Below are 27153 nucleotides of genomic sequence, written 5' to 3' on the forward strand. Positions count from 1 at the left end.
GATGTTACATGAATGGTGACGTTTTCACTCGGAAAAACATTTTTCCGATGTCCATGAACGCACGGTCTCTCTCTCATGGGTGGGCCAAATTCTGAGGGCGGGCAAAGCAGAGAAAGGGGAGGTAACCTTGCTCCTTATGACCTCATAAGGAGAAGATTCCAGATCGGTCCATCTGAGCTTTCAATTTCTCAAAGGCAGAGCAGGATACCCAGGGCTCGGTTTACACCTATCACCATTTCTAGCCACTGGGAGACCATAGGCAGGCTGGGGGAATGCATATTAATGTTAAAAAAACTCATAAAGTGAAATTTTCATGCCATGGGACCTTTAATTACTTACGTTAACTAGCATTTTAGTTAGCAATAATTAGCCTGTGCCCATGTTATCTCCTTACATATAGGCTACCTACGCTCTCCGTCTCTGCAAGATTGGGAATTATTGAAATTTCTCTTGGCACAGCTACCAGAAGACTTACAACTTTCAGACAGGTTGCTCGCTTCACATCTACGTCTTCGAGCTCAGTTGGAGGCTGCGCAGTAATGCTCAGCCCTCACCAGAAAAGTGCTTTTCACTGGTCTCCATCCAGAGGCACGGAATCTGTTGGTCCATTTGTTTTACTGTCTATGGTTTCTGTCCACTCCTGTTTTTTGCATAGAGGTTTTTTGCATAGACAGTATGTTTTTTTGTCGTCTTTTTTTCCTGTTTTTAATCATAGCCTTACAGTGGCTTATGTCAAACGTCCATCTAAACTCTCCAATAGATGGCGGTACCTACCTCGATTTTGGTTTGCGATTCGTGTACATAGAAGAAGAAGAAGAAGAAGAAGATACGGAAGTGACGTTATTTTTTGTCTCACACGGAAACGGTACACTTGACAACAAAACAGAGACCGATTATTCATTTGCATGTTACTGTACTTACTCTGTGTACCGACAAATACTTCCGAAGGCCCGCAATAGTTTGTATACGTTGCCATAAAGGCGTTGCAGCTGCTTCGGCTAACCAAGGCTAGATAGCCAATGTAAGCTAACACTGCGAGGTATTTCAATCTAGCTGGCAACGTTAACGTTAGTGTGAAGTTAGCTCGTATACGTTACATACAGGAGTTGTCAGTTTCTAGAATGGCCTGCACTTTGGAAAAAGTGTTGGGCGATGCCCGGACCCTTCTCGAGAGGCTGAAAGAGCACGACACGGCCGCCGAGGGACTGATAGAGCAGTCCGGGGCCCTCAGCCAGAGAGTACAGAGCATGAGAGAGGTGGGAAATGCCCTTCCAGAAAAGGTAAGGGCAAGTATCTCAACCGGTTACAAAGAAATGTCATTCAAGTGCTGCACTACTCAATGGCGTACACACTGAAGTGGTACGACAGGACTTTGTTCAGCTCTAACTTAACGTCACCCATACATTCAGAACAAATATTGTTAAATAAAGAAATCAAAAATGTTTCTTCTCATGAACCCACAACCTTCTCTCATCTAAACACATGGGAACCAATGCAGAGCAAGAGCAGAGATTATGATGAAATGAAGTGCTGCTTGTTGGGTTACTTCTGTGCTCAGTTGTGCTAGACATCCTTAAAGTTTTCAAAAATGATAAGCTCAGAAGTTTTGTAGCCTATATGTGTATGTTTGAGATAACCTCAACAATAGTTTTACAATAAATATACAACAAGAGTTTGGCCCTCTCCCTGAGATCGTTATTTTTTGTTATTTTGTTTATGTGTTTTTTTTGCTTTTAACAAACACAAAGAATAAACTGTTGGCCAACGAGTTAAACTTCCTATTTGTGAAAAAGCAACTTACAATTAGATGTTGTGAATGTCATGGAAACATTCCTATTGAGCTGATTAATATTTTAGTAGAACTTTACCTTTTGATGCTAAGATTGAAGTAACTTTTCATTATAACTTGTACCTTGAAACTCTTTTATTATACTCTGTTGTTGTAATTATACCACTTTTGAAGTAAGGTGTCTTTCCGTTTCCAATATGTTTGTAATATGTGTTTTTGAAGTTTACATAATCCCCCTATGTCATGGTTGATTTTAATATTAAAACGGAGCAACACATCTTTCTATTCCTTATCGTTTCTCTCCACTGCCCTATACTGCTCTCTCCTCTCAGCAAACAGAAGACACTTCAGGGTTTCAGGAGCTGACCAAATACAAGCCTCATGTCCTTCTGAATCAGGAAAACACCCAAATCAAAGAACTACAGCAGGAGAATAAAGGTAAAAAAATATATATATATAAAAAAAAAACTCCACTCTATTCTGTTGATTTTATGATTGGTGCTTTACATCTTTTTAACCCTCTTCATGTGTCTGTGTAGAACTATGGTTATCTCTTGAAGAACATCAGTATGCGCTAGAGTTGATCATGGGTCGATACCGCAAGCAGATGCTCCAGCTGATGATGGCAAAGAAGGAGTTGGACACCAAACCTGTGCTTAGCCTCCATGAGAACCACGCAAAAGTATACTAGCTGTCTTCACATTTTCAAATTCTCAGTCATTCATAGGTTAGGATTCCAAATGGGTGCACATTAAGAAAAAAAATGCACTGACTTTAGGAAACATCTTGTTTTCCGACTGTTCTCCAGGAAGTGCAGAACCAGGTGGAGCGGATATGCGAGATGGGCCAGGTGATGAGAAGAGCAGTGCAGGTGGACGATCAGCACTACTGCTCTGTTCGAGAGAGACTCGCTCAACTCGAGGTGAGCACAGGGCTTCAGATTTCTGAGTTAATCCATATTTCTTGGAAGCTTTTTTTTTTGTTGTTGTTGAAATTGTACACTGATACTGTCTTTGTATCTACATGTGGTATCTGTTGAAGGTAACAGGAAGTGATGCATAGAAATACATACAGTACATACAAAGTTTGCATGTATCACCTACATAAATATATACCGTAATTGAATAATATGTGTTAGGGGTGTGACGAGACACCCAGCTCATGAGACGGGACGAGACACGAGATTGGGTTCACAAGATCGAGACAAGATGAGATTTTAACACTATTTTACAGAAAACTTCAATGAAGAAATATGACTGTCAATCAAAAGTCACAAAATGAAAAACGAGCAATGAAAGATTTTGCCATAAACTCAAATGACTGGCTTCTCTCCTGAATAACTAACAGTTACACTGTTACTTCTTCCATATGTTTGGTGGAGAGAGAGTCTCTTCACTCAGAGAACCAAGGTTACAACATAACTAAGCGTTTTCTGGAAGTAGTTGAGACCGTTGAGACCAAATGTTTTGTAGCCTACTTGAATTTGTCATTGTACAGTAGACAGAAAGAAAAACAGCTTATTTGACTATTGTTTCACATTGATTACGTTCTAAAGCACAAATAAATTACCATCAAACACTCAACAGATGATTTTTGTGAAGACCGATGCTATTTTCTCCTCCTCTGCATTTTATTAATTGCAGCTCTAAACAATAGGGGTTAATTCTTAGATGCATCGCGATTCTCTCTGGGATGATTCGATGCTCGATTCTGATATGTTAATAATTGAGAAAAAAATTTCTTGATTTTTATTTAAAAGTTACTGTCTCCAGACAATTACAAATCAGAAAATACAGTGACTGAAAGAGGATGGGATAATGGACAACAACTTAGAGTTTAGGCAAGAGTGCAGAAAAGAAACCAAAAGGAAAAAAATAATTACGTTTTGTATATATACACATGATCTGATAAGACATACGTAAAATAATTAGGCAAAACACATTCATCTACTTTATCACATCGTTTAAGGCTTAAGCATGGAATGACTGCAAAATAAAAACCTCCGTAGACAAAACATTTCCTTAAAACTTGTGGGTGACAAATACTGTATATGTCAAAATCTAAACTTTGTCTAGGAAGTGATTAGCAAACTCTGAGTAGCAAACTCAGATTTATATGTATATTTAAAAAAATCACACATGGAAATGTACGTTGCATCGATAATCGGTTTAAAATCGAATCGTTGGCCTCTGAATCAAATCGTGAGGTGCCAAGAGATTCCCACCCCTACTAGACAAGGAAGTAGGCTACTCTAGTATCGATTTTAGGACCATTATAGGACGAAGGGAGAACGTTTCTTTGTTGAATAGCATAACTGCTGTTTTGACGTGGGCCGTACGTCGGCGGTGTGTCTTGGCTTTTTTTAAATGTTTTTTTTTTTTCTGAATTTCTTATTCTATGTTTTATATATAGAATCAGGTGGCCAAACTCTGACATTTTTTCTCTTGTAGTGATATGTAGTCATGCAGACTGTTTTGGTTTAACGATATCCATCTAGAGATATTTACTGTCATCCAATTCATTAAGGATAATTGAATTACATTTGTTGCACTCACAGCATTGGAAAAAATTACAATTAAAGGGATTTCTTTTTCCGGATGAAAATAGCAAAAACGTATGTCGAATATCCACAGTAACCGAGACATTGTTTCTGGAAGTTGATACAATTACATCTGGACTTCAGTTTTCCCTTAAATATATAGTTATTCTATCTTCTTTAGATTGAGAACAAGGAGCTGCGAGATCTCCTGGCCATCAGCAAGAGCTCTGTGAAGACAGCAAGGGAAGAAACCAACCAGCCAGCAGCAGAACAGTCCCCTCAGCCAGCATCCTATGAGTGACCAGAACAGCTTCAGTGTGAACTGTGGTTGTGGCAATAAGCTCTTCAAGACCAGGAGACAGGGTTGATGATCTCTGTACATGCAGCCCCAAACCACAGCATATTTTTTGTAGCGAAGGCCACTTAAACACAACATTCTGGCTGTCAGATGTATTTACCTTCCGGTATGATAGCTATTGTTTTCTTATGTACAGTATGTGTAATATGACTGCAGTCGTGTTGGAGTGAATTTCACATAAGCCTTGACTTTTAATGAGGTGTCTTGGGTATTACTGACAAGAATTCTGTGGGAGCTAAGACACATGTACTGGAGTAAAAGGCAGTAAGAGCAAAGGGGATTTATTTTGTTTTTGCCCAAAGATGCATTTACTCTTCTAAGACACAGTTTCTACCTCTTTGGTGCCCCTTTGCTGTTCACACACACACTCAAAATGTGTAAAATGCTCATAACCACCCTTGCTTTGAGTTCACTTGAAGTCCATTAAGAAGCCAACTTGTAGTCTGCACCATTTTAAGAAGCTGTGCTTGATAATCACTCTGCCAACAATATGACTTTTGTTTCACACAGTTTGCCTGCTGAGGAGTGACGGTGGATCATTTGTATGTGATTGTCTATCACTAATGAATTTGATACGATTGTCAGTCTGTTTGTAGATGTCATATATAACATGATTTTTCATGTTTAGTACTTAGGTTCTGTGTTTACCAGTTTTGTAGTTTTGGACGCAGAGGTGTCCCCGCTGGCACATCTTTATTTAATGGTAACAGTTTCAAAACATGCCAAGTTTTTGTTTAATGGATATAAAATGTTTGCGCACTGTATGTGTCAGAAATTGTATATTGTCATCTCAGGAAATCAGTGTTAATACGGTGAACATGCTGTAATGACTTCAAGACAGTGTACTGTTTGTGTCAAACAAAATTTCATTCAGAAACTTTAAAATACATTTGCAATTTAAAAACAAGTGTGAATGTGAATATTTTTATCTGCCAAAACATAAATGTATTAGACAGTATCATGGGCCTAACTTTGGTTTGAGAAGTGGGGGGGACACAAAACAGGAGGTCTGAGGGCATCTCCTGCCAGAAAAAAATGTTTTCTATTTGAATCCCATTTCCTGCACTTCTTCATACATTTAGGGACTATCATGATACAAAATCTAGGAAATAATTAAGTTGATCATAATGATAAATTCTGCCAGAAGGAATAGTACTAAATAATGTATACGAAAAAGATGTCTTACTTTCTTAATTGTTTAATATAAGGGCCGATCGCCAAGGCTTGAGAGAATCATTTTATGGAGTCAAAAATGTTCACAATTTAAAGGTGAGGGGGTCACAAACGGGATTTAAAAATAAAGTTGGGGGGACATGTGTTGAGTGGAAATGACACCCTAGCAGTAAAAACAGAATGTATGGAGGTGAATTACTGTTGTATTCTCTACCACAGGATGGCGACATTAAGCCGCTTGGCTTTTGGTTTTAACCATTGACCGTTACAGTCTATGGTTTTAACGCATCGCGAGGTTTGCAAGAGTAGGGTAATGTTGCGTTCAAGTGAAGAGGAATAAAAGAGCTTTCGACTGTTTGAGTTGTTTTCCTCCACATATGTTGTATCAACAACATCGAGTGGATAAAGTAAGATTTCTTTTGTAAGAGGCGGCCCAGAACCTATACATCCATTCATGCCCAAAACCCACTGCACTTCATCACGGTCCCTTGCGTTTAAAATCGTAAGAGTTGTACATTACCGACAGCACTTGAAAGCAGCACCGTAGCTGCGTTTGACACTTGTAGTCGGAGAAGCTAGCTAGATATTGTTCAGCATGTCTGAAAAGGAGCTGGGGAAAAAGTGGGACCGGTGCCTGGCAGACGGTGCCATTAAACTCGGTAAATATCCTAAAGTCTTTCGCGTATAACGGCATTGTAATGTCCCAGAATAAGAAAAAAATAAGCAGCAGTTTTTACTCTAGTCCACAGCTGTCATTGACTGGGCAAGAAGCTAACAGGCTAGCCATAAAGGGCTTGTAAAGGACAACTAGCTAAATGGCCAGTCACATATCATATGTAAGGTTACTCATAAGTAACCGGTATTTGCGTTTCACTCAGATTTTACTGTTAGGAAGATCCTAAGTGCGAGCGCCATTCATAAAATGATAAATGCGATGCTTTTGCTTATCGGTATTACGTTAACGTTAACTTAATGTTACACCTTTGCTAGGACATTTAGTAAGACACTTTACGAAACATTATGACCACTTCGGCATTCATACAAAGCATTTTTTAATACCACGTAAACTCAGTTTATAATTCCAAAAGGTTACATATACATGGCGACAGGGAGCAGTTCAAAATTGAGTTTATTTATTAAAGTACAGTATTGCTTGATTAATTACAGGTATTATAGATCAGTGGGTTCTGTAATTTTTTTTTGAGTGGAGTTTATTGGTGCGATGTTAGTGACAGCATCAGCTATTGGAGCGAGGTACCTGACTCACTTTTAAAGGTCCCATGACATGGTGCTCTTTGGATGCTTTTATATAGGCCTTAGTGGTCCCCTAATACTGTATCTGAAGTCTCTTTTATATAGGCCTTAGTGGTCCCCTAATACTGTATCTGAAGTCTCTTTTATATAGGCCTTAGTGGTCCCCTAATACTGTATCTGAAGTCTCTTTCCCATAATTCAGCCTTGGTGCAGAATTACAGCCACTAGAGCCAGTCCCACAATGAGCTTTCCTTAGTATGTGCCATTTCTCTGTCTGTAGCTATAGAGAGCCGAAGTCACGCCCTTATACTTCCGGTCCATGGGACCTATCTTTTTCGAAATCATATGAACGAGGGTCAATGGAGAGATAATAATTATTTTTTTATCCCGTTTGAATTGAGCCATGGATGTATGTTCGTCAATTTAAAACATTATTTTTCAACCGAAGAAAGTCTCAGTTTATTGTTAAACTGTTGAAGTATAAGACTGTGAAAATACGTAATTAGAAAGACTACACACTTCATGGATGAAGCTGAAGCTACGATGTCTGTGTGTATCGTACCGGGGACGTAACATTACTCTAATGAGCAGAGGATCTCGCTTGTTCTTTTGCTTATCTGCTGAAAACACTTCACTGCATAAAACACAGCAGTTACGATAATGTTACATGTGTTGTTTAACAGAGCTAAGCTAGCTGAGCATCAAGCTAGGTGAGGTAGCTAGTGTGAGACGGGAGATGTAGTTCACTGAGCGGTTTCACACAAAACTAAGTGGTCATATGAAAAACCTACGGCTAATTGAGACTTTCTTCGGTTGAAAAATTATCTTTTAAATTGACGATCATATTTGTAATCCATGGCTCAATTCAAACGGGATCAAAAAAATAATTTGCTTCTCCCCGTTCACTATACCATTCATATTTTTTTTGAGTTAAGGTCCCATGAGGTCCACCGGAAGGGGCGTGACTTTGGCTCTCTATAGAGGAGTAGAGGGGGGGTGGCCTTGACCAATTGTCACTTTGCTTGTTTGAAAGCCATGATGTCTCTCTCTCATGGGTGGGCCAAATTCTCTGGGCAGAGAAAGGGGAGGTAACCTTGCTCCTTATGACCTCATAAGGAGCCATATTCCAGATCGGCCCATCTGAGCTTTCATTTTCTCAAAGGCAGAGCAGGATAACCGGGGCTCGGTTTACACCTATCACCATTTCTAGCCTCTGGGGGACCATAGGCAGTGCTGGGGGAATGCATATTAATGTTAAAAAACCTCATAAAGTGAAATTTTCATGCCATGGGACCTTTTAAGAAGGCTGTGTGCAAATAATTACACCACATAATTGATCAGTTTTAGAGAAAATATGGGTACAATACTGTGACGTTACTTCCCGCCACCCTACTGTATAAATGACAGTACAAGTTCAAACTTAGAGTTTATTGCCATGCGTTTTAGAAAGCAGTGCATTACAAAGCAGCAAAGCTTATGTTATGGCTGCATAGAAAATATACAATACATAATGTTAATGTACATAAGTCAAGAGACAGTATAAGACAGCATCTGCACACAATAGAGAAATAATAGCAGTAATACATTAAAAAGTCTATTAAAGGTGCACTGGCATCCATGTTATAATAATAGTTTTCATTTTCCTCTATTTTCAGGCACTGGGCTGGGGTTAGGAATCGTGTTTTCTGTTCTGTTCTTCAAACGTAAGTAGTTTCAATGGATTGTTGCTTTAATGCATCTTGAACTTGTAATTAAGCTCAGAGGTGCTTGACAGGAGGAGCAGAGCTAGGAGCACATTACAAGTAGCTGTCTACTGCTAGCAGGGAAACACTTTCACTTTCCTTTACGCAGGAACAGCCTTTTGAGTGTTTTTCGTCAATCCATTCTTAAAAGCACAAAAAAGAGCATGTGAATATAAAAGTTAATTACGGAAGGAAAAAAAAGACAAACAGACAAAGGTGTCACAGCGAGTGTGAAAATGATTTCACACGCCATCTCGCCATACGATTTAAAATAACACTGTGACATTTTTGAGAAGAGATAAAGTACCTGTTTCATTTGTAGGGCACACTTGGCCGATTTCATTCGGCTCAGGAACGGGACTTGGCATGGCATATGCCAACTGTCAGAATGACCTGAGGTCCTTTTATTTGCTGCACAGAAGTGACAAGGTTTGTTTATGCAATAAAAACACAGAAATATTTCCTCATCTCTATTATTAGAATAACAAACCTGTCATTGTTGTAACTAATGTAACTAATTTCTATTTTCTTTTAACAGGAGCAATAGCTGCAAGTCATCGAGGGACTTTTTTTATTTTTTTGACATGTTTTTTTTGTTTTGTTTGTGTGAGAGTCACCATTTGCACTGTTCTACAGTTAGATTCTTGTCTTCCGGTTGAACGATCCATCCTAGTATGACTCTTGTTTGATTTGAATGTGCCTGATCAGGACAGCCTGTGTATATTTAATAAAATAATCTTCATCACGACAAAAAATGACGCCCTGGTGATTCTTTTTTTTTCTTCCCTCAGATGCTTTATAATGGATGAAACCCATTTCAAATCATATTGAACTATATAGTAGGGAAACAAGAGTAACGTAATGAATTATAACAGTTAGATTATACTCCATCACTCCAAGCAGCAATTGTGACACTTGAGGGAGTAATAAGAGTCAAGCGTTAGCTTTGAAAAGGTGGTGTTTCAGTTGATTTCTGAATGCGAGTGGGAGGGATTTTCTGAAATGGTGGGGTGGAGGAAGGTGGGGAGAGCAATGCAAACGCTGTCCCAGAAGGTGGTGGGCTCGGTGTGGGTGAGAAGGGGTCAGAAGGTTGGCAGCAGCTGATCTGATGTGGCAGATGACAGGGGCGTAGTGATGGAGGAGATTAGTCAGTTCTGAGGGGGCATGACAATTGAGAGCTTTGCATATTATGCTTAGTATTTGAATGGCAAGGCTATTAAAATGTGGAGTGCACATGATTTTACCACATGCTTTTGTTATTATGTTGTCTTTTTTTTATTCAAGTCCTTCTGTTGGGAAGTGAATAATTATTTGCTGGATTGAGAATGTGGGAACAAGGTGAAGTGACTTTATTGTTTTTTCAGTTATGTGATTTTTTTTTTGCATCCATGGTAAATGAAAACAATGAAACCCAAATCTACTATTGATGAACATTTTTCATGTTTTAATTGTTTTTAAAATCTGAGCCATAGTGAAAGCAATTAGACTTTTTGACAATGCCATTAGAAGAAAAATGAAGACAAAGCTTATGTAAATTGTGCAATTCTAAAATGCAAAAGAATAGATTGCGTATGCATTCGCTTCACTCTGATGCACTTAAATCATCACGACTTGTGCAGCCAATTGTTTCAGAAGTCCCATAAGTTGTATGGAGATCACGTGTGTAAAATCAAGATTTGACTAGTGACTCAAGGTGAAATACACCCGTATCTGAAGGGGCCAGCAGTTGTCATCAGGGAAATCATTAAGTCAAAAAAGGATTAAACAAATCTGAGACAAGGCTATTGAATAGGGAAGGATACCATGACATTTCCATGGCATGTACTGCAGAGTAAAAAAGCTTAATTATATTCAGTGTAATTTAGTCTTGTAAATCGTTAAAACATGAAAAAGTCAGAGAGGGTGGCTTGTTTTTAATCATTGCGACTACTGCTCTAAAAAGAAAAATTCTAAGAGAAATTCTATCTTTAAAGAAAAAGCACTTCACATCAAATCTTTATAATGCCTTTCCCTCAGTAGATAAAAACAGTATGACCAAACACAGAAAAAGACCACCCACACCAACTCCTATCTTGGCTGTGATTGTGCATGGTTATGCATTAACAGCTCATTGCTTTGACACGCTCCTCCTCAGAAACTGTGCGCTCTGGCTGGGAGGCGCGCTGGAGTGGCCGACAAAGGGATTAACAGGAGCGAGGGATATAAAGGCAGCGTTACAAGGACCATGATACCTGCACAGCACTTATGAACAGAGCCTTGCAAATGACTGCTTCACAATTGTCTGTCCATTTTCGGGCTCCCCATCTCTGTTTCGCAGAATAAAAGGACTTGTGAAAAGCAGCAGAGCTCCAGCTCGGCGAAGGCAAGCTGTACAATTTCCACTGCTGTGAGGTGAGGTATAATTCTGAGAATTGGTCCTAGCTCTCTTCATCTCCAGTAGTTCCTTTCATCAGCACAGCTCTCGGATGCCTAGTTGAGATAGCTCTCTGTGTGCCCTCCTCCGCTGACTGTCATCATTGTGACATGCTGCTTCGAAAACCCTCTGTCAGCTATCGAAATTGCTCATTCGGGCTCTTAGCTGTGGATGAGGCAGGGACATGCTGGCCAGGATGGAGAGATGAGTGTATGTGATTTTGATCACTGTACTGGTGGAAGTGGAAGTAAGCCCAGGGCACCTGGATGTATTCCTGCCAAAGGGAGATGGAGATATTTACCCATGGAGAACAGTCCGGTGAACCTTGACAGCGACAGGGTTGGATGGCTTCTCATCACAAGACCTCTTTTTATTCAACAATGTCCCTAAAGTGAGAGCTTTGGCTGCAAGGGAGAACTGGTTAAGGTGTGAAGCATCTAGTGGTGCCTGAAGGGGAAATCTTCAGGAGCTGCTTGATTGGTTGTTGCCAACCAGCACCATGGCTGACTCTCACTTGTCTGGCTCCGTAGGAAGCTACAACAGCAGCTCTCCCACCACCAGTGCTTGGAACATCACCGGCAGCGGCCCGTGGCTGTTGGCCTTCATGCTGACTGTCATCATCCTCATGACAGTCTGTGGCAACATGTTGCTTATCGCTGTGGTGTTTGCCCATCGCTCTTTGCGTTGCACCTCAAACTGCTTCCTGGTGTCTCTGTTCCTGTCTGACCTCATGGTGGCCCTGGTGGTCATGCCCCCAGCCATGCTCAATGTGTTGTGTGGGGCCTGGGTGCTGTGGCCTGCCTTTTGCCCGATTTGGCTCTGCTTTGACGTCATGTGCTGCAGCGCGTCCATTCTCAACCTGTGCGTGATCAGCCTGGACCGCTACCTTTTCATCATCTCACCGCTGCGCTACAAGCAGAGGATGACTCCACCTCGGGCGTTGCTCCTGGTAGGGGCTGCTTGGGGGTTGGCAGCTTTGGCTTCCTTCCTTCCCATTAAGATGAAATGGCACAGCTTAGGCCATTGGAGTGGACACTCATCGGTTCTTGGGATCAGCAGTAGCAACGTCAGCTCTTACTCTGACACACTGTACCCGGCATCCTACTTTCAGCTGTCACCATCGGGAGGCCTTTCCTTCCAGTGCCGCCTGCAGGTCACCCTGCCCTTTGCCCTGGTGGCATCTGTACTCACGTTCTTTTTGCCCTCCAGCGCCATTTGCTTCACTTACTGTCGGATCCTTCTGGTAGCGCGGAGGCAGGCGAAGAGGGTCGCAGCGCTGAGCCACCCACCGCACCCCCATCCCTCTCTAGGGGAACCCTCCAGGCCTCCGTCACCTAGGGTTGCAGCAGGGCAAGCTCAGCAGGACAGAGATGACTGCAGTCACCAGGAACCTCCTGTATCACAAAATGTACCGGTAAGCCTAGACAGAGACTAAACAGTAAAACAAACCAGCCAGGCAGATATATATATATATATATATATATATATATATATATATATATATATATATATATATATATATATATATATAGTGCTCAATGTATGAGTGCTGATCAAGACAGTCAATAAAACACTCAACAATTCTAAAGGGAAAGCCAAACATCCAAAAATCAGCAGTGTAGAGCAAACCTTAACGGGAGCAGGAGTTGAAAAGGTTGATTCAGAGCAGGTGGCACAGAGATAATAACCACACACAGTTGTCCATCTATTGTAAGAGTTCTTAAACCTTTAACATGACATTTTTAAGGTTTTACATTAAACTGGTATATACCCATATTCCTAATAGCTATGTCTCACGCCATTCCCTTGAAATGCCAAATATGCTGTTGAAATCCACTCCTAAGTGAGATATCATCGAAGTGCAGCAATTATTAATATTTTTTGGGGGCATTTTGGACATTTATTACACAGGACAGCTGAAGATGTGAAAGGCGAGAGAGAGGGGAAATGACATCATGACACAGCAAAGTACATGGGGCGCATGCTCAACCAGGTGAGCTATCCAGGCGTCCCAAGTGCAGCAATTATAAACCTGGAGATGTTGCTTACCTTAATGGTACGCGCTCTACCCGGTGAGCTCCCAGGGCAGCCCCTGGTGGTGTTACTTTTATGATTACATATCAAACCCTCTTGAATCTGAATTTCCAAGGTTTCTTTTTATCCCAACTATTTAAGATTCTATCCAGACCTCTATAAGCTTGAAGGATGGTGGCCTGTGAGATTACACACCAGTAAACAGTGGCTTCTATGTCAAAAGATGGATAGAATAATTATCAGTCAGTATCTATGATGGTATAAGAGTGAAATAAACAAAATTAAAAAAAACTGCAAGAACGCTGTTTAAAAGCTGTTTTTTGGCAGCCATATTTCCATTTTATACCTCTCCAATACATCAGTTCTGTGTCTAGACCCACTTGACTGTCCTAATGTGTTTTTCATTATAAAAGTACCTTGGAGATGACCTAGTTAGAAAGTATCAGAAAGTATTACTGACTTGGTCCAAGCTGCTTTTATGTTTAGTGCAAACTACTTTGTGTTCAACATCCGTGAAGGTTTACAGCCAATGCAATGAGGCTATTTAGTAATAGATTAGTCTATTGATATGGCAAATACCTACACTTTGTTCATCATTATCCGGCTGTAAAAAAAGAATCTGAAGAGATACAGTCTACAATAACGCTGCAGCTATAAAAATGTTTTGCTCTTTATTTATGCAAGTAGAAAGTAGAGATCCCCCCGTCTGCAAGGATCACATATAGTCTGTCACATTTGCCTACACACACACACACACACACACACACACACACACACACACACACACACACACACACACACACACACACACACACACACACACACACACACACACACACACACACACAGAACAATCAATTCTAAATGAATTCCTTTTATAGCTGCACAAGTCCATCAAATGGAAATATTCTAGACATCTTGTGCATCGTTTTATACACATTTTTATACATAAGCCTGGCACGTTTGGTATCTAGGAATTTGGAGGTGTTCGTACGATACTTTGATACAATAAATATTAATGAGGAATGGAAAAGAAAAGTAATGTTTTTGGGAATTATGCACTAAATGCATTAAGGAATCCAACATGAGATGTCAAATAGGCCATAAAGAGCTAACCAGAGAAGCTTCTCCAAATTAGTAATGCAGGCAAGGACAATTTACCTCGCAGCCTATATTATCTATAATTCTAGGATTAACCATTTGTATTGTCTTCAACTGTCCACAGCCGTCAGTGAACAGTGAGCGTTGTCTGGCTCACAGGCAGGGTCGGAGGGCACTGAAGGCCAGTCTGACACTGGGAGTCCTCCTGGGTCTCTTCTTCAGCGCTTGGCTGCCCTTTTTCATCACCAATATGGCTCAGGTCAGTAGAGGGACCAGACACTGACTCTACCACAGATACGACACAGAAATGTAGTCAATGAAAATGAAAAACATACAGGTAACGTGACATATTAGCACCCATCTGATATGTCAAACAAATCTTGGATGTGAGATACAGCTGGAGGGGGCGAATAGCTTCAGTCTATCCAGGTTGCCTTCACCTATATGCACAGGTGAGGGGTTCTTTCTTCACTATAAAGATTTGCAACCATTTCCTTCACCAATTAAAAAAAAAGTCTGAGGTTGTTTGTCTTTTTTTCTGGATTAGCTCTACTATTATCCTTGCGTGAGTCACTCAGTGTTTGTTTTTTTTTGTCAGTTTTCTCACAAATGTGTGGTGGGCACCAAAACAGTGTGAAATAAATGTGAAAGAAAGAAAACACTTGGATACTGGTCTATTTCTGTATTTGTATTGCCAGCTTTGGCGTCACAGCCTTGCCAAGCTATCTGACGAGAAAATAGATTGGCATTTGAGCTTTGTGACTCATTCCAAAACCCAGCAAAACGACACAGCGCAGTATCTTTTATAATTGATAGGCCTACTTTTTTTTGAAGTTGTTCATTTTGATTTGATCGGACTAAGAACACACACTCATTAGTAAGCAAATATATCATCGGTGGCCATGGAAACCTTCGGCGAGAGTAAATGAATGTTGAAAAAACATTTTAATCTAAATTGGTAATGACACTTGTCCTGTTTTTCAAGCTTACAATGATCCAGTCATTTTGATTTCCCATCTGTGCCCTCTCGCTTCTCCCCCTGCATAACATAGAGCACAGAGACTTGACTATGTCTGCGCTCTCCTTCCTTTTCACACTCAATGTGGTGTGTGAAACGCCCCCCTCCTTTCTGTCCTATTCCCACCGCCTCCCTGTCTCATCTTGATAGTATTGGACGCTCTCCTCTAACAGCTGTCTCCTCCTTCACTGTCCTTCTCTAAGCCTAGTGGTTATGTTCAAGATCAGAGTTTTGAACAGCCAGACGTAAATTTATTTACAAGTTCTACTCAAGGGAAATTAGATGTCTGGTAAAAAAATTATAATAATAAAAGAGTGATGGACAGTCTATCATGAGAAAGAATAAAACATGTCTTCTTTTATTTTATGATTTCAGAAGATTTCATTCCAAATTCATAGGGGCCCAAAAGGCACAGGGAAAGTAAATACATAAATACATGTTTAATGAATGGGCTATATACAGTATATACAGTGGTGTGAAAAAGTGTTTGCCCCCTTCCTCATTTCCTGTTCCTTTGCATGTTTGTCACATATAACATCAAACCAATTTAAACAAAAAGTCAAGGACAACACAAGTAAACACAAAATAATTTGTAAATGAAGGTGTTTATTATTAAAGGAGAAAAAAATTCATGGCCCTTATTTATTGCCCCCCTTGTTAAAACATACTATGACTGTGGTTGTCCACATCAATTTCTCTAGCCACACCCAGGCCTGATTATTTGTTCATTCACTTAAATAGGAGCTGCTTGACACAGTAAGGTCCACCAGAAGATCCTTAAAAGCTACACATCATGCCGAGACCCAAAGAAATTCAGGAACAATTGAGAAAGAAAAATTGAGATCTATCAGTCTGAAAGGGTTAAAAGCCATTTCCAAAGCTTTGGGAATCAACAGTGAGAATTATCCACAAATGGCGAAGACATGGAACAGTGGTGAACCTTCCCAGGAGTGGCCGGCCGCCCAAAATTACCCCAAGAGCACAAAATAACAACGTTGCAGGCCTCACTTGCCTCAGTTAAGGTCATGTTCCACCATCAGGAAAAGACTGGGCAAAAATGGCCTGCATGGCAGAGTTCAAGGAGAAAACCACTGCTGAGCAAAAAGAACATCAAAGCTCGCCTCAAAACACATCTTGATGATCCCCAAGACTTTTGGGACAACATTCTGTGGACCGATGAGACAAAAGTGGAACTCTTTAAGTATTCTGGCGATGCATTTCATAAAAAGAACATTATACCAACTGTAAAATATGGTGGTGGCAGTGTGATGGTCTGGGGCTGTTTTGCTTTCAGGACCTGGAAGACTTGCCGTGATAAAAGGAACTATGAATTCTGCTTCTACCAAGAGATCCTGAAGGAGAATGTCCGACCATCTGTTCGTGTACTCAAGCTGAAACGAACTTGGGTTCTGCAGCAGGACAATGATCCTAAACACACCAGCAAGTCCACCACCGAATGGCTGAAGAAAAACAAAATGAAACTTTGGATTCCTGACCTGAATCCTATTGAGATGTTGTGGTATTTAAAAAGGCCGCTTGCTTCTAATGTAACTTTAGGACAATTCTGCAAAGATGAGTGGGCCAAAATTCCTCCAGGACGCTTTCATTGCATTATCGCAAACGCTTGGTTGCAGTTGTTGCTGCTAAGGGTGGCCCAACCAGTTATTAGGTTTAGGGGCAATCACTTTTTCACACAGGGCCATGATGGTTTGGATTTGTTTTCACCTTTAATGATAAACACCTTCATTTACAAATTGCATTTTGTGTTTACTTGTGTTGTCCTTGACTATTGTTTAAATTGGTTTGATGTTCAAAACACTTAAGTGTGACAAACATGCAAAGGAAGGAAATGAGGAAGGGGGGCAAACACTTTTTCACACCACTGTGTATATATATATATATATATATATATATATATATATATATATATATATATATATATATATATATATATATATATATATATATATATATATATATATATATATATATATATATATATATATTATATATATATATATATATATATATATATATATATATATATATATATATATATATATATATATATATATATACTTTATGTAATCGCTTATTTATTTCAAAGCTGCACAACGCAATTGGACACAGAAAGCAAATAGAAAAAAAAAATATGTACAATAAATTAGAAATAAATATATTTACACAAAATAATTATAGCCTACATGTTGCCAAAAAACACAGATCAATGAGTGGGAAAATAAATACACTTTTTATTTATTTATTTCTGTATTCATTTTTTTCTTTTTTTGTTTTGTTTCATTTATATTTTATTTTTGATTGGAAGTAAACATAAAATAGATAAATCTGCACTATGAATTTAGATTAAATAAATATACATTTAGCCAAAAAAGATAAATAAATACGTTAATTGGACAATAAATAAATAAATCTATCTATCTATCTATCTATCTGTCTTTCTTTACTTACTTGTTTATTCATTTAATTGCATCTATATATTATATATTATCATTTAAGGTGTCTTGGCAAGTTTTTAAACAAAGTAATGTTTACATTGTTTGTATCCTTGAGGTCTTACAAACGTGTTAAATACATTTCCTCCCTCCAAAAATCTTTTGCATAGCCAATGTTTTGAATATTTTAAATGTTGCAATGTTTATTTTTGCATCTAGTTTTTGTTTCGTATATAGTGTACACTATATAGGAAATTAAAAATAAATGCAAAAAAATAAATAAACAATGCAACATTTAATCCAATCTGGCAATGTATATATATATATATATATATATATATATATATATATATATATATATATATATATATATATATATATATATATATATATATATATATATATATATATATATATATATATATATATACATATATATATACACATACATACATACATATATACACATATGCCCATAAGCAGAACAAAACCAGCAGCAGGGAATGTGTATTGTGTTGCCTACATGCTCGTGCACATGCACAGCACAAAAGAAACAGGGACTCTGTTGCTATGGGTAAAAAAATAAAATAAAACTCAAGTTGCCTTAAGGTGACATTTCTCTGTATTTATTTCTCTACCCATTTCTCTGTATTTATTTCTAAACTTCATTATTTTTTAGATTTTACCATAAATGAACTTTTGATGCCTTAATGCCTACAATACTTTCCACCGTCTTCATTCAGGCAGTGTGTGAGTGCGTCCCCATGGCGCTCTTCGACGCCATCACCTGGCTGGGCTACTGCAACAGCACCATGAACCCAATCATCTACCCGCTGTTCATGAGAGACTTCAAGCGGGCTCTGGGGAAGCTCTTGCCCTGCTGTTCCTCGCAGTCTCCGAGAAGACCCTCGCCAGCGCTTTCCCTCTCTCTCCGCAACTCAGGAGACCCCAACATCGCCAGCAGCACCCCCTCTCCGCTGGCCTCTGACCCCACACAGGCCCCCGCCACTGCCACTGATGCGGTCAACCTGCTGGATGCAGAGCACGCTGGCATCGATTTGCCTCTGCTTCTGCCCAATCAGGTCGACACCCTGGATTGAATAGCAATTATGGAAATGCTAGTATGGTATGTCAGGGCTTATGGTAGGAAAGGGATTCAAGACAAGCATTGAAGCTTATAAAAATTTCTGATTTACTCACTCGCCTAAGAGGGAGAACATTTCTTCTTTTTTTTTTATTGTCACAGAAAAATGTCCATGACACAAATGTCCACCCCTGTTCTATCTTGAATTATGTCTTTACAATTAGGAAATATGGATGAAGAAACCGACTATTTCCAGTATTATCAGTAAGCAGTGCTTCACATTGGCATGGACGGAATAGAGAAAAGAAAGACCTTGAAGAAGATGCATTCACTGAATTATCCTCGGCATTATGGAAAATAAATACTGTGAGATATCCATAGCAACCAGGCCAATGGATGAAAATTAGAAGGATGTGAGGAACAGAGATATCACCTATTGTATAGCATTCTCTAAAATCTGCAAGATACACAAGTAATATTTACAGGTATTTGATCAGCGAGTTCAGAAAACAATTTAGGACACTATTTACAGTTAATAAAAATTTACATAATTTAAACTAAAAACAACATGTCATGATTAAATAAAGCCGGAGATTTTCACTTGAGGCTGCCATATGTGTGCATTGAATTTTTAGCCGTCTCTCTCTCTCTCGGCGTGTTGAGAATGGAATGGATATTTTCACCAACAAAGCTTTGATGCTGAAAGAAAAAAACTCGAGAAGACAAGATTTTACAGGGAAGCAGCTGGTCCAGTAACATGCTCTTTACAAGTTTGGCTGCCTTTGTTCGTGTGTGTGCTCTGTAGTCCAGTGTGTATCATCCCAGCTCCATGATATGTGTTCATTGTCAGGGTCCGCCTCCTCTACGCCGTCACTCGGGGCATTTAAAGCAGATGCTGTGTTGTCGTTACTTGCACTCTCCTCAGAAGTTTGTAGTATGTTGTTCCTGTCTGATTCGGTATCGTTTAATGAGTCCAGCAGGTCTGAAATATCAGGGATATCCCAACCATCGCCCATCTCCTCGGTCTCTGCCGCCTCTTTCACGTCTCCGCTTCCTCCTGTGCAGGTCTCAGCCTCCTCGGCTTGGTTTTGTGTCTCAGTCACTTGTTGCTCGTTGGGGGTTTGGTCCGGGATGTCCACTGTCCCTTGTGTGAATGTTACAAAGTGAGGAAGAGAAAAAGAGGCTCCTGGGACTTCTTTGGTGGGAACACCGACTGCTACCAAGATGGTGTCCATTTGACGCATGTAGTCCAAGTGCCCTTTCACCTGGGAAGCAGAAACATGGTTTTACTGTCCCCGAAAAAAAAAAAAAAAAAAAGGACACGTTTCTTTGTAAATTACAGTGTATATTCCTACATTACATGACCAGGTACTGTGTATAGTTTATGGTGCTTTTCTTCACCATTCTTTTTTTAAATGTTAAGTCGAGTGAAATGTGAAACCTCTGATGCTTTACCTAGTTTAGTAAAGCATCAACTAGTTTTCTTGAACCAGATGTTATCCACATGTTGAAGGTGGATAACATGTGGAATCATGTTGATTTACAGGGTGGCAGAAAGGCATTGCTGTAAAATGAAACAGACCAGCAGGGCCTTGTTTCTTTGCTTATCTTTTAATTGTATTTAAGCAATACGAACTGTCTCTTTTTAAGTGCTAATAAAATTATGAATTGCATCAATTAGTCCATGACTTCTTATATTATTATTTCACAGACTCTGACCTAACAAAACAAGTGTGACATGTTTATGCATGAAAAGTGTCAATTTGAGGCCACTGATGCATGTGGGGTTTTTCTTCAAAGAGGAAAACCTTGAGATGTTAAATCATATTTAGCTCACGTGTACTCAAAAAAAACAATTTATTAAGGGGACTTTAGCGGGCCTAATTTAAGTATATGCTCTGACTCACCACTGAGGAAAGATCCACATTGATTATACGGCGATCCTGGATGTTGATTGGCTGTAGCCCAGCAACAGACATTTGTGCAGATGAACTTCGGTACAAGAACCCCAGGAGCCAGTCCCCTCTGACACGTGGATAGTTCAGAAAGTCATTTATTCATGAAATACTTCAATGACAAATACTGCATCCAAAACACTGGACCTCAGGCATACAACGACTAAATGATGAGTATATCAAAACTATGAAGCCACTGTAAGCTTTCACTGTAAAAAATGTAGACATTTTACTCAATGCATAGTAAAGGTTAGAGCTCTGTCAGAATACCTGCAGTAGCCGTTGACTATCTTTCCAGCCACTACCCTGGACATTCTCTCCCAGGCCTTTTCAGAGCCGTCCACGGGGGCCCCCAAGAGGACTACATCCTCCACTACTCCTTCACTCCCTGAGGAATCACAGCAATACAGGGCTCGTCAGAACAATGTACATAAAAGAAATGGGTGGTGATGGCACAGTGGATATGACACACGTCTTTGGTGTGGGAGATCTGGGTTCAATTCCCACTGCGATACATCAACCAATGTGTCCCTGAGCAAGACACTTAACGCATAATCAAAATACACTTTATCCACAGATAAGGCGTTTGTACCTTTGTCGTTTGCAAGCTCCTGAAGACAGTAGTAGATAACTCTGGCCCCAAGACTGAAACCTATGAGGCTGACAGGCCGCTTACCCTTCAAATACAGACAGAAAGAGAAGAGATGCACAATTCTGAAGTAGCTTTCATCCTCCTAGTCTTTACTGAATGTAAAAAGGTAGTACGATACCTGCTGTCTGCTTCTCAAAACCTGTGCCAGGTGTTTCCCCACTTCAGCTGAGCGGTTCAGACAAACACACCAGGGGTTGTCAATGACGCTGGCTGCTGCCAGCAAAGACGCAGGCCACGTCAGAGCTGCCACGATGCCTGGACAGCGTGGTGGTGTGAAAAGACATCAATGCAGTACCAAGAAAGGGTCAATACAACAAAAGGACAATAAGCTAGATAAGACAGTCGGGGCTGTTAAACAGAAATCAACTCGTTATCAGCAATCAATGCAACAAAAGCATTACCCTTTTTTACGTCACATGTCACGAGTTCAGAACAGAACATTATGACCACTAGCACAAACCCTCCTGTTTCCAAATACAGACCCACTGAATAGACTAAGTGCTTCTGGCACCGTCCTACCTGAGAGCACTGTGTACTTGAGCGCCTCCTGGGCCACCATGCTGACCAGCCCATCCAACAGAGAGGCCATGGCTGAGCCCAGATCCTTGAGGAAACGGGACTCCCACACCAGGCAGTACTGTTCCCCGCACTCGCCCAGGCTGCACCACGGGGCCTGGAACGAACCTGGAAGGCATTAGTTGTGTTTTTACGTAAGGAAACAACTAAGCAGCACTTGTAAACTAAGTGGTTTTTTTAGCTATTGTATGTGGGGTTACTAAGCTTGTAACTGAGTGTATTTTTTTTTTTAGGGGGGAGCTGCATCGTTTTATGTAAAAGCAAAACTTAAGTGGTTTGTTTGCATAATCTCAGGTGACCACTCTGGTATAGAACATTATGTGCACAACTGTTGCCCAGCAATCCCATCTATGTTCTTCTTTAATATTCATGTTCTTCGTTTTTTTCAAAGACAAATATTGGAAGGTAAAATGATTTGATCTAATTTGATCACACACACACGTCCAGTGCAATTGTAGGTTCAATTCAGTTGTTATGACGCAACGATGTCTTACGATTAACACCTTTGAGCGCAAAGTATCAAAAATAGACATTATTTTCTCTCTTATTTATCCATGAAAATGTTCTCAATTCATTTGACAGAAAATTTACTATACCATAATACTGTATATATTGATATTGCCATGTTAATTAACATATACCATCCATGATAGAGGACTTATCCATATGGACCCCACCTAATCAGTGGAAATTGTAAGCGGTTGTAGTGACAACAGAAGCCATACTTACTGTATTTACCACCGCAGAGCCAACCTGTCACCGCGATGGTCAGGTGAAGATGCTTCCCGGATCTCAGCGGCAGGAATTCAAACTCCTCTATCGCCCCGACACACTTATTCATTTTATAGCCTGGAGAAACAATGTATAAAAAGGAAACAAAAAAAGGTAGGGAAGAGCAGATATCAAGAAGGTGAGAACAGCAAAATATATGAAACTAAGGGGATAGCACAAATGTGCATTTATCACGTTCAGTCAAAATTCTAAAAGGTGACTTCTATCTGCATGCATCACATGTCTTTCAACATTCTTACCAGTCAATCCGGCTCCTGCTGCTCCAAACAGGGAGGCCATGATTGCAATGCCAGTGGCTGAGCCCAGAGCAGCAGCCCCTCCTGCCCCCAGCACAGCACTGGCCCCTGCTGCCACTAAGGGGGCTGCCAGCCCACCTGTCACACCTGGCAAAAGGCACAAACAATGCAGTCAGTACAGGAAAAAATAGCCAACATGTGTAGAGTGAAGCCTTTTAAAGAAAAGTTAAGTCTACGGAGTGTGTGGTGAACTGATGCAAGATGCAATCTTCGTGCATTATTCTGACTATTCTGTCTTAACACTCTATGGTGATTTAATTATCAGTTGATAAGCTTATCGATTAAAGTCTATGTGTCCACATATGATACTGGACGTTTCAAAAGTCCATTTAAAAAGGTTTTCAAAAAGCACTTGAAGCAGGAATAATCACCAATCACAGTTCCTCCTCCCACGGTGGCTAGTCCAATGAGGAGATAACGGCGCAACTTTCGTCCTCTTTCTCGCCTCAGCCGCAGAGAGGACTCCTCTCTAAAGAGCAGAGTCAGACAGACATATCTGAATTAGTTGAAATATTCATGAGCTCTACAAAAAAAAATGTCAAATGACTCGTCTTGTGCGTTTAACGTGACATCCTGAAAAGAAAAAAAAAAAAAGCTGCTTGTTTATGCTACACAGTCACCTTCATGCTATCATTTTGGATACACGTGTGACTAGGGCTGGGCGATAGGGAGAAAATCAGATATCACGATATTCTTGACCAAATACCTCAATATCAATATTGCAGCGATATTCTAGGCTTGACAATTGGTGCTTTAACAAAATATCTTCACATTTAGATTTTAGATAAATAATCATCAGTAATGTGGATATAATGTCTAATGTCAAATAATAGAAGAGCTAGAACAGTCTGGTAAGTTCAGAAAAGTACATCACTTTACTGTAATGCAGCCTTTAAAACCAGTAAAAGACAACACTTATGTCATATCACAATATTACGATATCTAGTCTCATATCACGATATCGATATAATATCGATATATTGCCCAGCCCTACGTGTGACTGTCATGCGCAGCGTTTGTTACACACACACACACACACACACACACACACACACACACACACACACACACACACACACACACACACACACACACACACACACACTTTTTATTCTTAAATTAACTAAGGCACCTCATAAACGTAGAATCATTCAGAATCATTTTCCATCCATCCTTCCTTCCTTCATTCATTCATTCTATCCAAACAGAACTTACTCGCTCTCCTCTCCTGCTTCCCTCAGCCTCTCTCCCAGTGTTTCCTCAAACTCCTCCAGCTGCTGTGGAAAGACTCGTAGCAGACAGCTGACATGACGGATGAGAACCCTCGATCTGGCATCATACTGGCCTGTGACAGACCATGAAAGTCATAAACGAACAGGCTTATATGAATTTACACCAACTTAAAGTAGATAGTCATTAATTCATCAAAGCATTCTTACCGTCTTTGACAGAAAAAGACACCAGATCCTGTGATACGAAGTGAAAGCTCGTTATAATTTGTGAGTTTGTAGAAATCCAGACACAAGCTAATTTGTTTTGTTTGCATGATCAGTTATGAAACACTCCTATCAAACCACAAAATAATAGAATTAGAGTGAGCAACACCTGTATGATGGGGGTGGCCCCTGAAGCCAGAAGTGGTTCGGCCTGTAGGATGGAGAGAAAGGTGTCGGAGCCTTCAAAGCCCAGGCCTGACAGGAAAGCCCCCATAACCGGCATCACCGACTCATCCAGGTTCAGCCAGCGGACCAAGCCCTGCAGATACTTGTCCCTGAACACACTGAGAAACACGCAACTGCTCATCTCCTCAGGTTCACAGTTCAGTTAATTAGCCTGTTTATTCACTGTTATATATATTCCGATACTGTGCGTAAGGCGATATATTGGGATTTTTTTTATATATAATTTTTTTTAAATCAATATTGCCTTTTTGAAAATCTATACAGTATTGCAAAATAAAATATCTCAATACTCAAGTGTATTGATTTTTTCTTACACCCCGATTCACAGTCTAGTTAAACAAGTTATTAATGCACATGGATATTCACATGTGGAAGAAGGAAAAGCAGCATTCAGAAATGTTGCATTTGTGCAGAAAAATAAATAAATAAAAGGCCAGACCACATGATTTCTTTGAGGTTCGGAGTGGCTTTCTCTGCTCACTTTTTTCCTAATCCAATAGCCAACCTTTGGAAATGTCTGGATGTCTGAGACTTCTTAAAGATCAGGTAAGAATCTCTCTCTCACCCACTTAAATTTGACCCTGGTAGATGACCACATGCATAACTGCACGTGCAAGTCCAAATTAGATTTTGTAGTTTTTGTCATTATGGTATATATATATATAAATAAAACTTGTCAGTGATCAGTCCCTTATCCCTTAAATAATTAAGATGGAATTAGAGGAAGTTAGATGGTACATTTGAGCTTACTAGGAAAAACAGAAGCAAGCACTCTTCAACAAAATGACTATATTGATATCAGTAGAACGGACACACACACACACACACACACACACACACACACACACACACACACACACACACACACACACACACACACACACACACACACACAATGTCATGATGACATTATCCTTCATGGCTCTGTTACCTGTTTTCAGGTCCAGTGAACAACTGGCCCAGAGACACACCACACAGTGCAGCATAAGCAAACCGGCCCTGTTCAGTCAGCTGTCTGCTGATTATTTCCTCTGGGCTGGGGTCACCTGGGCCATCTTGTGTTGTTCCAGCCCCCCCTGGGTCTAAGGTGATAAATAAACAAAGCTTAATAATTAACCACAACAAGCATAATAGGGCCTCTTTAAGGTGACAGTTTGATTCACATCATTGAAGAAACCAAATGCAAGTGACACACAGAAGCCAAAAACAAGTGACACGTTAAGACATATCAAAGTCACATTAATCATGAGTCAGAACCTCAAATTGTTATTGGTATACAGACAACGTGTAGCCTATATTTGAAATGCTGTCAGCAGGGACAGGCTCCAATCGCAGCTCTTTCTCAATACGGTTTGGTGGATCACCCAGACGACCCCAATGAATTGACATTACACGGAATTAGGTTACACGGAGTCTAACTTTGTGCTTCTCATCATCTCCCTGATGAACTGACCTGGATCCGACATACAGAAGCAGCTAAAAGGAGACCCAAGTGGTTTTTCAACTCTCCTTATAGGAGATTTCAACAACACAAGACACTTTTGTTAGCTGCTACCAACAGCTGGCTGATAAAGACCACTGCCTCAGCCTGGACAGTTAACTAGCTAACGGTTCACTGGTTACTTTTGACACGGTGGTTAATTTAATAACTTACTCTACTACTCTACTGCCGCTCTAAACAAATAATAAACGTATTCTACGGTACCTGGAGCAAAAATGGTGTCCGTATTGCTCTGCTTTTCCTCCATGGCCACAGATATCTCTGTACTCTAAACTTTTGTTGCCTTCACGTGTTCCTCCTGAGCTCTGATATCTGAAAAGCACACGTTAATACAGCGCTGTGGAGATAGCTAGGTCTGGCACTCTTAATACAGCCATGGTCTGGCAATGCGAGACTACGGCACTGACCCTGCACTCATAGATATGCCCTGCACTGACCCAACCGATTGTAATGGTACATATTCCCCAATCAACCAATGCAACAAAAACGTTTATTGATGATGTTTTAATGTTCGATATCAACCCGCACATACCTAATTAATGTTGGATTGATAACATTTACAGAAAATTGCATATTGGAAACACGTTTGATGATACGATTATGTTACTTTTGGAAAAAAAAAATGCAGCTTTCTGTCAAAATAAAAAGTTAGTTGTTTACATTTTGGTTTTAATATTTTCGACTGTCCATGAAGCTATCATTTGTTGGCAACGTTTTGAGTGACGTAACGTCGTCCACGTA

At 40.0% G+C, this 27153-nt stretch overlaps 4 protein-coding genes across 4 annotated transcripts; 3 read left to right on the forward strand and 1 right to left on the reverse strand.

Moving 5' to 3' along the window:
- Positions 1 to 734: 734 nt before the first annotated feature.
- Positions 735 to 5593, forward strand: sike1 (suppressor of IKBKE 1). Its single transcript, XM_028583229.1, has 5 exons — positions 735 to 1280; positions 2122 to 2227; positions 2329 to 2471; positions 2598 to 2711; positions 4510 to 5593. The coding sequence occupies exons 1-5, from the start codon at positions 1122 to 1124 to the stop codon at positions 4627 to 4629; spliced, it is 642 nt and encodes a 213-aa protein (XP_028439030.1). The 5' UTR covers positions 735 to 1121; the 3' UTR covers positions 4630 to 5593.
- Positions 5594 to 6384: 791 nt separating this feature from the next.
- On the forward strand, positions 6385 to 9604 carry micos10 (mitochondrial contact site and cristae organizing system subunit 10). The gene is made up of 4 exons (XM_028583847.1): positions 6385 to 6518; positions 8769 to 8816; positions 9178 to 9284; positions 9394 to 9604. Exons 1-4 carry the CDS (start codon positions 6455 to 6457, stop codon positions 9400 to 9402), a joined length of 228 nt encoding a protein of 75 aa, XP_028439648.1. The 5' UTR covers positions 6385 to 6454; the 3' UTR covers positions 9403 to 9604.
- Positions 9605 to 11767: 2163 nt separating this feature from the next.
- htr6 (5-hydroxytryptamine (serotonin) receptor 6) lies at positions 11768 to 18974 on the forward strand. Its single transcript, XM_028582631.1, has 4 exons — positions 11768 to 12310; positions 12380 to 12607; positions 14528 to 14662; positions 18618 to 18974. The coding sequence occupies exons 1-4, from the start codon at positions 11768 to 11770 to the stop codon at positions 18972 to 18974; spliced, it is 1263 nt and encodes a 420-aa protein (XP_028438432.1).
- Positions 18975 to 19042: 68 nt separating this feature from the next.
- On the reverse strand, positions 19043 to 26770 carry tmco4 (transmembrane and coiled-coil domains 4). Its single transcript, XM_028582858.1, has 14 exons — positions 26617 to 26770; positions 25843 to 25993; positions 24835 to 25009; positions 24669 to 24696; positions 24445 to 24574; positions 23601 to 23698; positions 23173 to 23316; positions 22871 to 22990; positions 22085 to 22249; positions 21684 to 21820; positions 21506 to 21590; positions 21184 to 21301; positions 20866 to 20983; positions 19043 to 20223 (listed from the first exon to the last, which is right to left on the reverse strand). Exons 1-14 carry the CDS (start codon positions 26657 to 26659, stop codon positions 19723 to 19725), a joined length of 2013 nt encoding a protein of 670 aa, XP_028438659.1. The 5' UTR covers positions 26660 to 26770; the 3' UTR covers positions 19043 to 19722.
- Between the last annotated feature and the right edge of the window lie 383 nt (positions 26771 to 27153).

The sequence above is a fragment of the Perca flavescens genome, chromosome 7, assembly GCF_004354835.1.
Source record: "Perca flavescens isolate YP-PL-M2 chromosome 7, PFLA_1.0, whole genome shotgun sequence".
In the NCBI taxonomy this organism is placed as follows: domain Eukaryota; kingdom Metazoa; phylum Chordata; class Actinopteri; order Perciformes; family Percidae; genus Perca; species Perca flavescens.